The sequence below is a fragment of the Galeopterus variegatus genome, unplaced genomic scaffold (genome assembly GCF_000696425.1).
Source record: "Galeopterus variegatus unplaced genomic scaffold, G_variegatus-3.0.2 Scaffold1102, whole genome shotgun sequence".
Classification (NCBI taxonomy): Eukaryota; Metazoa; Chordata; class Mammalia; order Dermoptera; family Cynocephalidae; genus Galeopterus; species Galeopterus variegatus.
Window position 1 is genome coordinate 332,589 of NW_007727213.1, and position 13,223 is coordinate 345,811.

The following is a 13,223-nucleotide window of genomic DNA, read 5'->3' on the forward strand; positions in this document are numbered from 1 at the left end:
TATTATTATATGTTGTACTCACAGATATGTACAATCAATTGCATTTCAATAAATAAATTTTTAAGAGGACACTAAAAAAATAATTTTTTAAAAGTTCAAAAATTAATCATATTCAACAACAGTATATGAATTTCCTCTCTTTTTTTGTAAATCTGTGGGAAGTGTTTCTCAATTTCCTTTGGTTGTTCAATGTCCCATGTTAAAGAAAACATGAATGTGAAAGGAAACCTCAGCTCTTTCAATGACTTCCCTTTTTGGGTTGACTCCACCTTCATTATGTAGCCTTTCCATATTAGTGAGAGTAAGGTGATTTTTAGGATTCTTAGTAGTCCTCTTCTTTAGGAGAACACTTCTATGGACTAATAGAAGAAGATTTAGGAATTATTAAAATCATAAAACTTTGAAATGGACAAACTCAGAATGGTGCTACTTGAAGATTCTGGATCTGCTGGTAAAAGCTTTTCATTTATTCTATATTTACCCTTTAATGAAATATAGAATTATTCTGACAGTCAATATGATTTAAAAGTGATCAGCGTCAGGAGAGTAAGGAACGGGAAAAGTGCATTAAGCTTATATGGCAGTAGTTTTGATCTGCCATAGACCTGAAACTGAGGATGTGAGACAGGAATCTGAGTTGGCATTGATTTGTGACACTGCTGTGTGAAATTAAGCCAGGAATCGAAATTAACTGAATTGTATTGAGTATGAAAATAATAGCTGTTAGAAAAGACAAAATATGTAGGAATGAATATCAATTGATAGTTGATCCTAGAGGAGATTTAGAATAACACCTCTGAATGCTGAAATCTACTTCATGATTTACATGGACATATTAAAATCATTTAGCATTTTTACTTTTGCATTAGAGTTGGGTTAGAGTAACAAGGAGTTGTGAGAGTGACAAGCAGCTCTAAAAAATGTTTTATGCTATGTACATAAAAGCAAAGATAATAACATCAAATATTTGGGTTTTTCAAATATAAACATCATCTCTTTATTCCATCGATGTATAGTTCAGCTACTGTTTGGCAGGAACTTTGCCAGGTACTGGTGAAACCATGATGAGCACGATCGATATGATCTGTTCCCTTATGGAACTTCACCATGTAACAGTGCGGATCAGGTGGACGTGGATGGAGGTGGGGGCATCGGTAGTTGAATACCGAGAAGGTCAGGGAATATAGAAACCTCAGGAAACCTGCCCTGTGCCTACAGAGAGAACGGCCCACCTTTGAGCTTTATTGATGCCTTTTCATATTTTTGTGTTTTAAGACCTGCCCTTATAATTCTTGTTTCCAACCCCACCTCTCCTCTAATTCCTCACCCCTAGGTTGCCTATAAACCCAAACATTTCCAAAGCTGTTTCACTGAGATTATATGATCGTGGGTATACTTTTTTTTTTTAACTTATCAACATACAGTGTAGTTGATTTTTGTGTCCCTTTACCAATTCCTTTTTCCCCCATCCCACTCCCTGCCTCCCCTTTGGGTATAAATTTTTCTTGTCTGTCTTGCTATTTAAAAGGAAAAGTTTTCTGTCTTGGTTTGTCCTTCTTTGTTAATCAGAAACCTCTGAAACCATCTGTCTTCCCCAAAGTCTGTTTTGGGGAAGACTGTACTTCTGCCCTCTTTTTTTAAAACAGACTTTAGAAGGTGTTTTGTCCACTTGAGTCCCTCCACTGCTGCTGTGGTCTCACTTCTCAGTGCCTGTTTGATCACCAGTTCTCTCGGTGAGTACTTGCCAAATTTACTCGCAGCCTCAGCTCACTCTGACAAGAATTGTTAGAAAGCAAATGATTCTCCTGAAGGCTGAGTAGCATCTAAACTAAGTAATATGCCTCATGGATTCAAAGGATTGGATATTAAAAGCACACAGAAAGAAAATAACTATGACAATAAAATATTAGCATGGTTTTCCCCAAAATAAAATAAGTGCATTTTATTTAAAGATTGGAAATAATGTCTAGATGAAAGACAGGAAAGAATACAGAGAAGAAATCTCAGAATTATTGGAACAAAAGGGAATTTTGGGAACACTTTTAAAAAATTCAAATGCCAAAATTTATCTAAAAATGTATTGGGAGAGGCCAGGCTGGTGGGACCACTAGGTTCCTAAAAACTAAAATTATGACAGAGAGGCAGCTGAGATCATTTGGAGGGGAGGATTTATTTTATGGTAGAAGATAAGACGAAAATATCTCCATCTCGATTTCCATTTAAGTAGATGCATTTCAGTCAGATTTCAACTACTGTTTTTAAAATTCTTTCTATTTTACATATATGTGTGAAATTGGTATTAAACACATTACGACTTGTTTTTCATCTTCACAAGTTTACTGTCAGCCTTCTTTCTATTGATTTCAATATTTTGGAGAAACTTATGAAGCTCATCCCTATGAAATTTTGTAGCATGTTATTTAAATGGTAAACATAAATTGCCACTGTTAAAAATATCCAGCTATAAAATATAGATATCATATTGTATTATGTCACTTAGCTTTACTGGTTATATGTTATTGCTTAATTTGAAGACTGTGAGGCTGATATTTATATATAAATGCTGATAAAACAGCATTCTTCTATTGCACCATGGATGGGACCAGATGGTTCTCAAATCTGACTTTGAAGGACAAATAAGTAATCTAAACAATAATAATTCTCTGCCTGTTCTTTGTGACCTTGACCAATTGCTGTATAACCGTTTGTTGCAGGAGGAACAGACAAGGAGCTAAGGCTAGCAGCTGGTGAAAACAAGTGTAGTGGGAGAGTTGAAGTGAAAGTCCGAGAGGAGTGGGGAACAGTGTGCAATAACGGCTGGAGCACGGAGGAGGTCTCTGTGATTTGTAGGCAGCTGGGATGCCCAACTGCTATCCAAGCCACTGAATGGGCTAACTCCAGTGCAGGTTCTGGACGCATTTGGATGGATCGTGTTTCTTGTCGAGGGAATGAGTCAGCCCTTTGGGACTGTAAACATGATGGATGGGGAAAACATAACTGTACTCACCAACAGGACGCTGGAGTGACCTGCTCAAGTAAGTCTTGCATTAGTCAGAGCCTCCATATGAAATGCGTGGTGGGGGAAAAACATATGTACATGAGTTAAAAACTAAAACGAGCCACTTTTCTGTAAGTAATCTAGTCTATATACAGAATTATCCAATCCATTGCAAGAAGACCAGAAAATACATGGCAGAGCCCATGTTTTAAGACAAAAAACAAAAAAAAATCAATAAAGATGCTGGACACTATTATCAATGAAGAAGTGACTGGCTTCAATTTTGTAGTCAGTGATTCTACTCCTCCATAAAAATATTATAACTAAATTAATTCCTTCAAAAAAAAAATCAATAAAGATGCTGGACACTATTATCAATGAAGAAGTGATTCAATTTTGTAGTCAGTGATTCTACTCCTCCATAAAAATATTATAACTAAATTAATTCCTTCTTCCCTTTCCCACTGCCATGTTGCTTTAATGCATTGACCCATAAATCATTACTCTTGGTCCATTAACTGATAACTAACTTTCTGAAGCAAGACACAGATATTCCAAGCACTAATTGGAGAAAGGATGTTTTGAAAGTATCATGCTTTTCCCAGAGTACAATGCTGTTCATTCCGTTTACATTGTGTTTTTAATTTACAAAACATTTTCATAAGTTTTGTCTGAGCTGACCTCATAATAATCCAGAAAGCTATGTGTCAGGCCTTTCTGCTGACAAATCCCAGGGGGATGTTTCTGACCAGTTTCCAATTCCTGGGCTCCCCATTTCTCCTTGCCTATTTCACTGACATTTGTGCGCCCCTCTCACCAGCCTCTATCTTAGAGGCCATCGTCCCCATAGGACTGGTTGTAGAAATGACTGATGGCTACCCATGCATTATGACGTGGTGGGAACAACACAGGCTAGTATCTAAAAAACTGTCAGGTTAAATTCTAGCACGGTTACTTATTAATGCTATGATTGTGCGAGTCGTTAAATCTCTCTCAGCCTCCATTTCTGAGGACTAAAAGACATGCTGCACGTGAGGCGATTGTACATTGTCTGGTGCACAATGAATGTTGAAAGCATCAGTTCCCGCATGGCTCCCTGCCTTTCATCACTTTAATGACTCAGTTCTGTTTCTTCTTCCTCTTCCTCCTCCATTCTCTCCCCTCTGCTCCGCCCCCTCCTCCTTTTTCTTCATTCCTTTTATTGTTAATCATTATGGGAGATATAACAAAATAGGGCATAACAAAAGTAACATCTACAGCAAAGTTTAAGATCATACTAAATCCTAGCAGGCTCTTTCCATAATTGTTGCTGTCTGTATAGCTGGCTGATTAGCTAAGACATCAGTGTAGTACTTTTAGCTCCTGTTTTTTGTTTTTTGATAACTAATGATGGAGTTGATCAAACTATTTTAAGTTTATACACCTAAAGCTCTAACTGGAGCATAATAATAGAAAAGTACTTACAACCATTCAGACTCACTAGTTTCATGGGGTTGCAGAGTTTGCATGTCTGAGATTCTCTACCCTAATTCATGGTCAATCCTCAAAGCTTCTGCCTTTTGGGAGATACTGTTATCAGATGCACCGAGGCAATATTGCATAATAGTCAAGAGAATAGACTCTGGTGCTAATTGTCTTTTTCCCCATATCCTGGCTCTACCATTTTCGAGGTGTTTGACACTGTGCCAATTATTTAACCTCGGATTGCTTATCCAAGGGGATAATAATAATAATAGCACATAATGCTTAACGTTGTTGTGAGGACTAAAGAAGACAGCATGTGTAGTACACTTAGAACAGCATACACATATTTTAATTGTGAGATCATTCTTCTTATTATTAATTATCCATAATAGAAAAAACAGAACCTTGTTAAGTGGAGGTCTTTGCCTGAAGTTTAGACCTTTTACAATTGAATTCCTTTTTCAGAAAAAATGCTTCTAAACACTTTGCTCAATAACGAACAGTTTTTGTTTTTCAGGTGTCCTAAAATTTCATCTAATGTCTCTTTTTCTCAGATATTTTAGTCCTAATAGAAAATTTAAGGAATAGTGTATAGAGATAAGTTTCTTTGTGAAAAAGCTCTTTGTTGCTAAAAAAAATGGTATCAGATGCCTTGAGGGAAAGAAGCTTTGTTTCAAACAGGAAATTGGTAAAAAAAATAAAATAAAATAAATAAATAAATCATTTTGATTGATTTTTCCCTCAATTTTTAAGAATTTGGTATACCAATGGTATCAGATGCCTTGAGGGAAAGAAGCTTTGTTTCAAACAGGAAATTGGTAAAAAAAAAAATAAATAAATAAATAAATAAATCATTTTGATTGATTTTTCCCTCAATTTTTAAGAATTTGGTATACCAGAGGGTGCCTTTGCAAACTACTATGCATTTTTATATTTGCTTTTTTCTACTTTCTAATTTCAAATTCAACTTCAGTCAATTATTTATGCTCTGAGCCATTTGTAATAAAGAAAAGTTAAGATTTAGATTATAAATGTTCAACAAATGACAGCTTGTCATTTTTCCTACTTTGTTGTATAGACCAATTTTATTATTATCTGTTTTTTTAAATACATAATTTTAGTCAAAACTACCTGTTTCTATATTAAAAGAGTATTTACTTCTGTCCTAGTAATGGAAGAAAGCAAAACAGAAAGCTCAGAAACTTTGATGTGTAAAACATTTTGCTTGGTGAGTAGACGTATATGAAGTCCTAATTGTTAACTGGATTTTAATAGGTTGAAATTCTCCAATATGTGGATCTAGACAACATTCAAAATCAGGCACCATTTTAAAGACAGCATCAAATCAGAGACAGCATCAAATCAAAGACAGCATCAAAGTGTCCAGAGGAGTCCTCTTTTTAAAATTCACTTCTGAATGAATATCACTTCTGAACTCTGGTCTTTTCTCTGCTCTAGATGGGTCCAGTTTGGAGATGAGGCTGAAGAATGGAAGAAACCGGTGTTCAGGAAGAATAGAGATCAAATTTCAGGGAAAGTGGGGAACAGTGTGTGACGATAACTTTAACATAGATCATGCTTCTGTGGTCTGTAAACAACTTGGATGTGGAAGTGCTATTGGTTTCTCTGGTTCAGCTACTTTTGGAGAAGGTTCTGGACCGATCTGGTTTGATGACCTTGCATGCAATGGGAGTGAGTCAGCTCTCTGGAACTGCAAACACGAAGGATGGGGAAATCACAACTGTGACCATGCCGAGGACGCTGGCGTGATTTGCTTAGGTAAGGGCTGATCTGGGCTGTTCTGTTCTCAAAGAGAGGACAAAAGGAAGGGACAAGAGCCTTAAAAGTCTGACCTCATAAGAACATAATGAAGTCTGCTTCCTTTGTCACCTCGTTATTACCTCATTTCAGGTTCCTGTTCTGATAGCTGTGGAGTTTTTACTCTAACTGAAATTAGGAAAACTAGGGAAGAAGGATGAACAGTGAAATTGAGATCCAGGTCACGAGGATAGAAGACAGTGTTTAGAGAAGTCCAACAAGAAAGAAGGAAGGAAGGAAAGAAGGAAGGGGGGAGAGAGAAACACACACACACACGGGGGGACAGGGAGGGAGGGAAAGAGACTGGCTTAGCTACAAAATTTTGCTGTCTGGATGAGTTTTAGAAGCAAACCACACTCCCCCTATCATCATGTAACCAACAAAAGCCTCCTCCTTAGCCACATTTACCCACCCCTTCTCAAATCATCACCTCAAATTCATAGAATCAAATGACAAAAACAAAAACGAACCACTTGGGTTTTCTACTAAAACCTCATTAATGCTGGGGCTATGCTATGAGCATGCACTGTGTCTGTCTACAGACTGCTGTGTACCTCGCTTAGATCAGGGGACAGGTGTGCAGGGATGTCACTCTTCCTTTTTCACTGGAGTTCTTAGTTTGAAGGAGACCTAGTGCGTTTTGAACCCCAGAGAACACTTAGGAAAATATAGCTAGAGTTAAAATATTCTATCTTCACCAAGTTCTCTCTCTCTCTCTCTCTCTGATGAAGGAAATTTAATTCAAATTAATTTAAATATAATACTGGCTCAGAAAAGTAGAATATCCAGAGGGTTTAGGTGGCTTCTTGCATGGCTACATCCAGGGGTTTAAATGATGTCATCTGAGTTCTGTCTCTTCCTCCGCTTCTTGAGTTGGCTTTTTCTTGTTGCACAATGTGACTGTATAGTTTGAACCACAAAGAACAAAAGGATGAATTTTGTTAACTAAACAAAGGCAAAGGGATTAAGGGGAGAAAACACACAGTATGTACCTTCCATTCATCTTTACCCACCAAAATCTCTCTAGGCCTCTCTCTCATCAGCACTTTTCATCTCAATGTGTTTTGCACATGCTGAGGAATCACATTAAATAAGAATGTGACAACAAAAACTGAAACTGCCAGAGGAAAAAAGCAGTTTATTTTATCACAGGATGTTCTTCAGAACCAAGGTCTGTTCTTTGAGGAATATCGACTGTGGGAAGGAGAAAGGAGTGAAGGCAAAGGCTCTTTGCTCTGCTCTGCTTTTAAACGAAGGAAGTGCTCACAGCAGGGCCAGGCACCTAACGCACACTAGGTCGTGTGGATAGCTAATGCAGTCAGAGGCAAAGGGGGTAGAGAATATCAAGATAAACTGGCGTCTGTGGGTACCACCTCAACACATGCAAATATATTTTAACAAGAAAAAGTAAACAATTCTAACAAAAACTCTGTGGTGGCCACACAAGCAGATCTCCAGGTAAAACTCAGCTCTCCCCTCCACGCCCCACTGGACCTCCTGTTAGGAACTCCTCCTGGAGTATGTGCTCTCTATACTGAAAAGTCCTGTCTTCTTGCCTGCCCCACTCCTCCTTCTATATTTCTTTTGAATAAAAATTATACTGATAATTTTTTCTTTATTTTTAACTATACATATTTATAGGGTATGATGTGATATTCCAATACATGTATACATTGTGCAATGATCAACTCAGGGTAATAAGCATATTCATCATAAACATTTATCATTTCTTTGGGATGAGAACATTCAAAAATGTTTCTTCTACCCATTTAAAACATACACTGTTGTTAACTCTAGTTGTCCTACTATGCAATTGAATACCAAATATTCTTCCCATATAACTCACTTTGTACCCGTTGACCAGTCTCTCACCATTACTCCTCCCACTTCCCCAGCTGGTAGTCACAATTCTATCCCCTATTTCTATCAGAACAGTCTTTTGATTCCATGCATCAGAGACATCATGCAGTATTTGTCTTTCTGTGCATGGCTCATTTCACTTAACATAATGCCCTCAAGTTCCATTCATGTTCCACAAATGACAAGATTTCATTCTTTTTTAAGGCTAAATAGTATTCCATGCTTTATACGTACCACATTTTCTTTATCCATTCATCCACTGATGGACATTTAGGTTGACTCCATATCTTGGTTATTGTGCAGAGTTCTGCTATAAACTTCAAAGTGTAGATATCTCCTCAGCATACTGATTTCATTTCCTTTGGATATATGCCCAGTAGTGGGATTGCTGAATCATGTGGTAGTTCTATTTTTAATTTTTTTAGAAACCTTCATACTGTTTTCCATAATGGCTGTACTAATTTACAGTCCCACCAGCAGTGTCTAAGGGTTCTCTTTTCTTCACATCCTCACCAACATTTGTTGTCTTTTGATATTTTTATTGCAGCCATTCTGACTGGTGTGGAGTGATATCTCATACTTTTGATTTACATTTCCATGATGCTTAGTGATGTTGAACATTTTTTCATATATCTGTTGGCCTTTTCTATGTCTTCTTTGAGAAATGTCTATTCAGGTCTTGCCCACTTTTAAATTGGAGTTATTTGAGTTTTTTGTTGTTGAGCTTTTCAAGTTCCTTATATACTTTGGATAGTAACTCCTTATAGGATGTGAAGCTTGCAAATATTTTCTCGCATTCTATAGGTTGTTTCTTCACTCTATTGATTCTTTCCTTTGCTGTGCAGAAACTTTTCAGTTTGATGTAGTCCCATCTGTCTATTTTTTTGCTTTTGTTGCTTGTGCTTTTGTGGTTTTATCCAAGAAAATCCTTGCCTAAACCAATGTCATGAAACTTTCTTCTCGTTTTCTTCTAGTAGTTTTGTAGTTTCAGGACTTACATTTAGGGCTTTATTCCATTTTGAATAATTTTTGTGTATGGTAACAGGCAAGGATCTACTTCAATCTTCTGCATATTGATATCCAGTTTTCTCAGCACCATCTATTGAAGAAACTGTCCTGTCCCCATTGTGTGTACTTGGCACCATTGTCAAAAGTCAGTTGGCTGTAGATACCTGAATTTATTCCTGAGCTTTCTATTTTTGTTCCATTGCTCTGTGTGTCTGTTTTTATGCCAATACCAAGCTGTTTGGGTTACTATGGCTTTGTAGTATGTTTTGAAGTCTGGTAGTGTGATGCCACCCCTGTTCTTTTTGCTCAGGTTGCTTTGGCTATTCAGGGTCTTTTGTGGTTCCATATGATTTTTAGAACTATTTTTTCTATTTCTATGAAGAGTATAATTGGTATTTTGACAGGAATTTCATTGAATCTGTAGATTACTTTGAGTAGTATGGATATTTTAACAATAATTCTTCCAATCCATGAACATGGGATATCTCTCCATTTATTTGGGTTATCTGTGTCTTTTCCAATTTCTTTCATCAATGTTTTACAGTTTTAATTGTAGTGATCTTTCACCCTCTTTGTTAAATTTATTTCTTGGTATTTTATATTTTTAGTAGCTATTGTAAAAGAGTTTTCCTTCTTTGTTTCTTTTTCAGATAATTTGCTATTGGCATATAAAATGCTACTGATTTTAGTATGTTTATTTTGTATCCTGCAACTTTACTGAATTTGTTTATTAGTTCTAAAATTTTTTGATGGTGTGTTTGGGGTTTTCTGTATATACAATCATGTTACCTAAATAGAGTGACAGTTTGACTTCCTCCTTTCCAATTTGGATGTCCTTTGTTTCTTTCTCTTTCCCAATTGCTCTGGCTAGGACTTCCAGTACTACATTCAATAAAATGGTGAAAATAGACATCCTTGTCTTGTTCTAGATCTTATAAAAAAAAAAAAGCTTTCAGCTTTTCCTCATTCATTATGATGTTAGCTATGGGGTTGCTATATGTGGCCTTTATTGTGTTGAGGCACATTCCTTCTATGCCTAATTTGTTGAAAGTTTTTATTATGAAGCAACATTAAATTTTATCAAATGTTTTTCTGCATCTGCTCAAATTATCATATGGTTTTTGTCCTTCATTCTGTTGATGTGAAGTAGCACATTTACTGGTTTGTGTTTGATGAACTGTTCTTGTATCTGTGGAATGAATCCTATTCAATCATGGTGAATAATCTTTTTGATGCTGTTGGATTCAGTTTGCTAGTATTTTGTTGAGGATTTTTGCATCTATATTCATCAGGGGTGGAATGAATCCTATTCAATCATGGTGAATAATCTTTTTGATACTGTTGGATTCAGTTTGCTAGTATTTTGTTGAGGATTTTTGCATCTATATTCATCAGGGATATCGGCCTGTAGTTTTCTTTCTTCGTGAGTTCTTGTTAGTTTTGGGTATCAGAGTAATGCTGACCTCGTAGAATGAGTTTACAATAATTCTCTCCCCTTCAATTTTTTGGAATAGTTTGAGAAAAATTAGTATTGGTTCTTTAAAGGTTTGGTAGGACTTAACCTTGAAGTCATTTGGACCTTGGCTTTTCTTTGATGGGAGAATTTTTATTACAGATTTAATCTCATTATCAGTTATTAGTCTGCTCAGATTTTTTATTTCTTCATAATTCAATTTTGGTAAGTTGTAAGTATCTAGGAGTTTATGTGTTTCTTCTAGGTTTTCCAAGTTGTTGGTGTATAAGTGTTCATAATAGTCTCCAATAATTCTTTTTATTTCTGTGTTATCAGTTGTAATTACTCCTTCTTTGTTCTTGATTTTATTAATTTGAGTCTTCTCCCTTTTTTTCTTAGACTTCCTAAAGGTTTGTGAATTTAATTTATCTTTGTAAAAAAAACCCAACTCTTTGTTTTATTGATCTTTTGTATTGCCTTTTTAGTCTTAACTTTATTTCTGCTCCAATCTTTATTATTTTTTTCCTTCTACTTATTTTGGGTTTGGATTACTCTAATTTTTCTAGGTCTTTGAGCTGCTGTGTTATGTTGTTTATTTGAGATCTTTCTATTTTTGGGATGTAGGTATTGATTGCTGTAAAATTCCCTCCTGGAACTGCTTTTGCTGTACCCAACAGGTTTGGTATGTTATGTTTCCATTACCATTTGTCCCTAGCAACTTCTTAATTTTTTTCTTAATTTTTCCCTTGATCCAATAGTTGTTCAGGGACTAGTTGTCTAATTTCTATGTATTTGTATAGTTTTCTAAGTTCTTCTTGTTATTGATTTCTAGTTTTATTGCATTGTGGTCACAAAAGATATTTGATACGATTTCAGTTTTTTAAATTTGTTGAGACTTGTTTTGTGACCTACCATGTGACGTATCCTGGAGAATGCTCCATGTGCTGTTGAGAAAAATTTGTGTTCTACAGTTGTTGAGTAGAATGTTCTAAAGATGGCTGTCAAGTCCGTTTGGTCTAGGATGCAGTTTAACTCTGCTGTTTTTTTGTTGATTTTTCCTCTGCAGGATATATTCATTGCTAAAAGAGTGATGTTAAAGTTCCCTACAGTTATTGTATCAAAATCTCTATCTCCCTTTAGGTCTATTAATATTTGCTTTATATATTTAGGTGTACCAATGGTGGATGCGTATATATTTACAATTGTTATATCCTCTTGGTGAATTGACCCTTCATCATTATATGAGGGTACCTCAAAAAGTTAATGGAAAGTAGAATTAAAAGAAAATATAAATCTTTCCATGAACCTTTTGAAGGCCCTTGTGTATCACCTTCCTTATCTCTTGTTACAGATTTTGATTTAAACTCTATAATTTATCTGATATAAGTATAGGTACTCCTGCTCCCCTTTGGTTTTCATTTGTATGGAATCTTTTTTTATTCCTTCACTTTCAGTCTATGTGTGTCCTTACAGGTGATGTGAGTTTCCCATAAGCAGCATGTATTTGGGTCTTTTTCTTTTTTAATCTATTTAGCCATTCTATGTCTTTGAATTGGAGAATTTAATCCATTTACATTTAAGGTATTTATCTATAAGTAAGGTCTAACTCTTGCCATTGTTTTTATTTGTTCTTTAGCTTTTTTGTAGTTATTTTCTTCTTTTCTACCCCTCTTGCTGTCTTATGGTTAGTTAAAACACACTCTAGTAGTGTGTTTTGATTTCTTGCTTTTTATTTTTGGTGTATCTATTATAGGTTTTTGTTTTGTGGTGACCATGAGGCTTATGAAAAAAAATATGGTCATTGTAACAACTTATTTTAGGCTGATAGCAACTTAAATTTGTTTGTAAAAATGGGAAAAGAAACAAAGAACAAAAAATAAATTAAAAAAAATTTTAAACTTCACACTTTATCTCCATTTCCTCCCACATTTCACATTTGGGATTTTTGATGTCCCACTTTATATTATTTTATATTGCCTATCTCTTGATAAGTTAGAGTGGTTTTTATTATCTTTAATAGTTTTACTCTTCAGTCATCATACTAGAGATAAAGGTGGTTTATGTATCATGTTTACAGTATTCTGAGTTCACCCAGAAACTTACTCTTTCCAGTGATGGAACAACTTTCAGATGTTTTCCTGGTTTATGTTAGGACCTCTTTCTTCCTGTTTGAAGAACTCCCTTTAGCATTTCTTGAAAGACAGGTCTGGTGGTGATAAGCTCTCTCAGCTTTTGTTTGTCTGGAAAATCTTTATCTCTCCTTCACTTCTGAAGAACAGCTTTGCTGGGTACAGTATTCTTTTTTGGCAGTTTTTTTTCTGCAGGACTTTGAATACATCATCCAACTCCCTCACGACCTGTAAGATTTCTGCTGAGAAGTCTGCTACCAGGTGAACTAGGACTCCCTTGTGTGTTATTTGCTCTTTTTTCTCTTGCTGATTTCAGAATTTTCTTTTTATCTTTGACCTTTGAGAGGTTGATTACATTATGTCTTAGGGTAGACTTATATATATTTGGGTTGAACCTGATTGGTGACTTTTGACCTTCCTATGTGTAAATATTTGTATCTTTCCCTGGGTTTGGGAAGTTTTCCGTTATTATCTCTTTGAATAAGCTTTCTAT

At 35.6% G+C, this 13,223-nt stretch overlaps 1 protein-coding gene across 1 annotated transcript in view; it reads left to right on the forward strand.

The window, feature by feature from the left end:
• The first annotated feature begins 1,061 nt into the window (after positions 1-1,061).
• Positions 1,062-13,223, forward strand: part of CD163 (CD163 molecule) — a 105,904-nt gene continuing 93,742 nt past the window's right edge. The window contains exons 1-4 of the mRNA XM_008574777.1: positions 1,062-1,173; positions 1,647-1,733; positions 2,715-3,035; positions 5,921-6,241. Coding sequence (XP_008572999.1) covers positions 1,062-1,173; positions 1,647-1,733; positions 2,715-3,035; positions 5,921-6,241 — 841 coding nt within the window. The remainder of the gene's footprint in view (positions 1,174-1,646; positions 1,734-2,714; positions 3,036-5,920; positions 6,242-13,223) is intronic.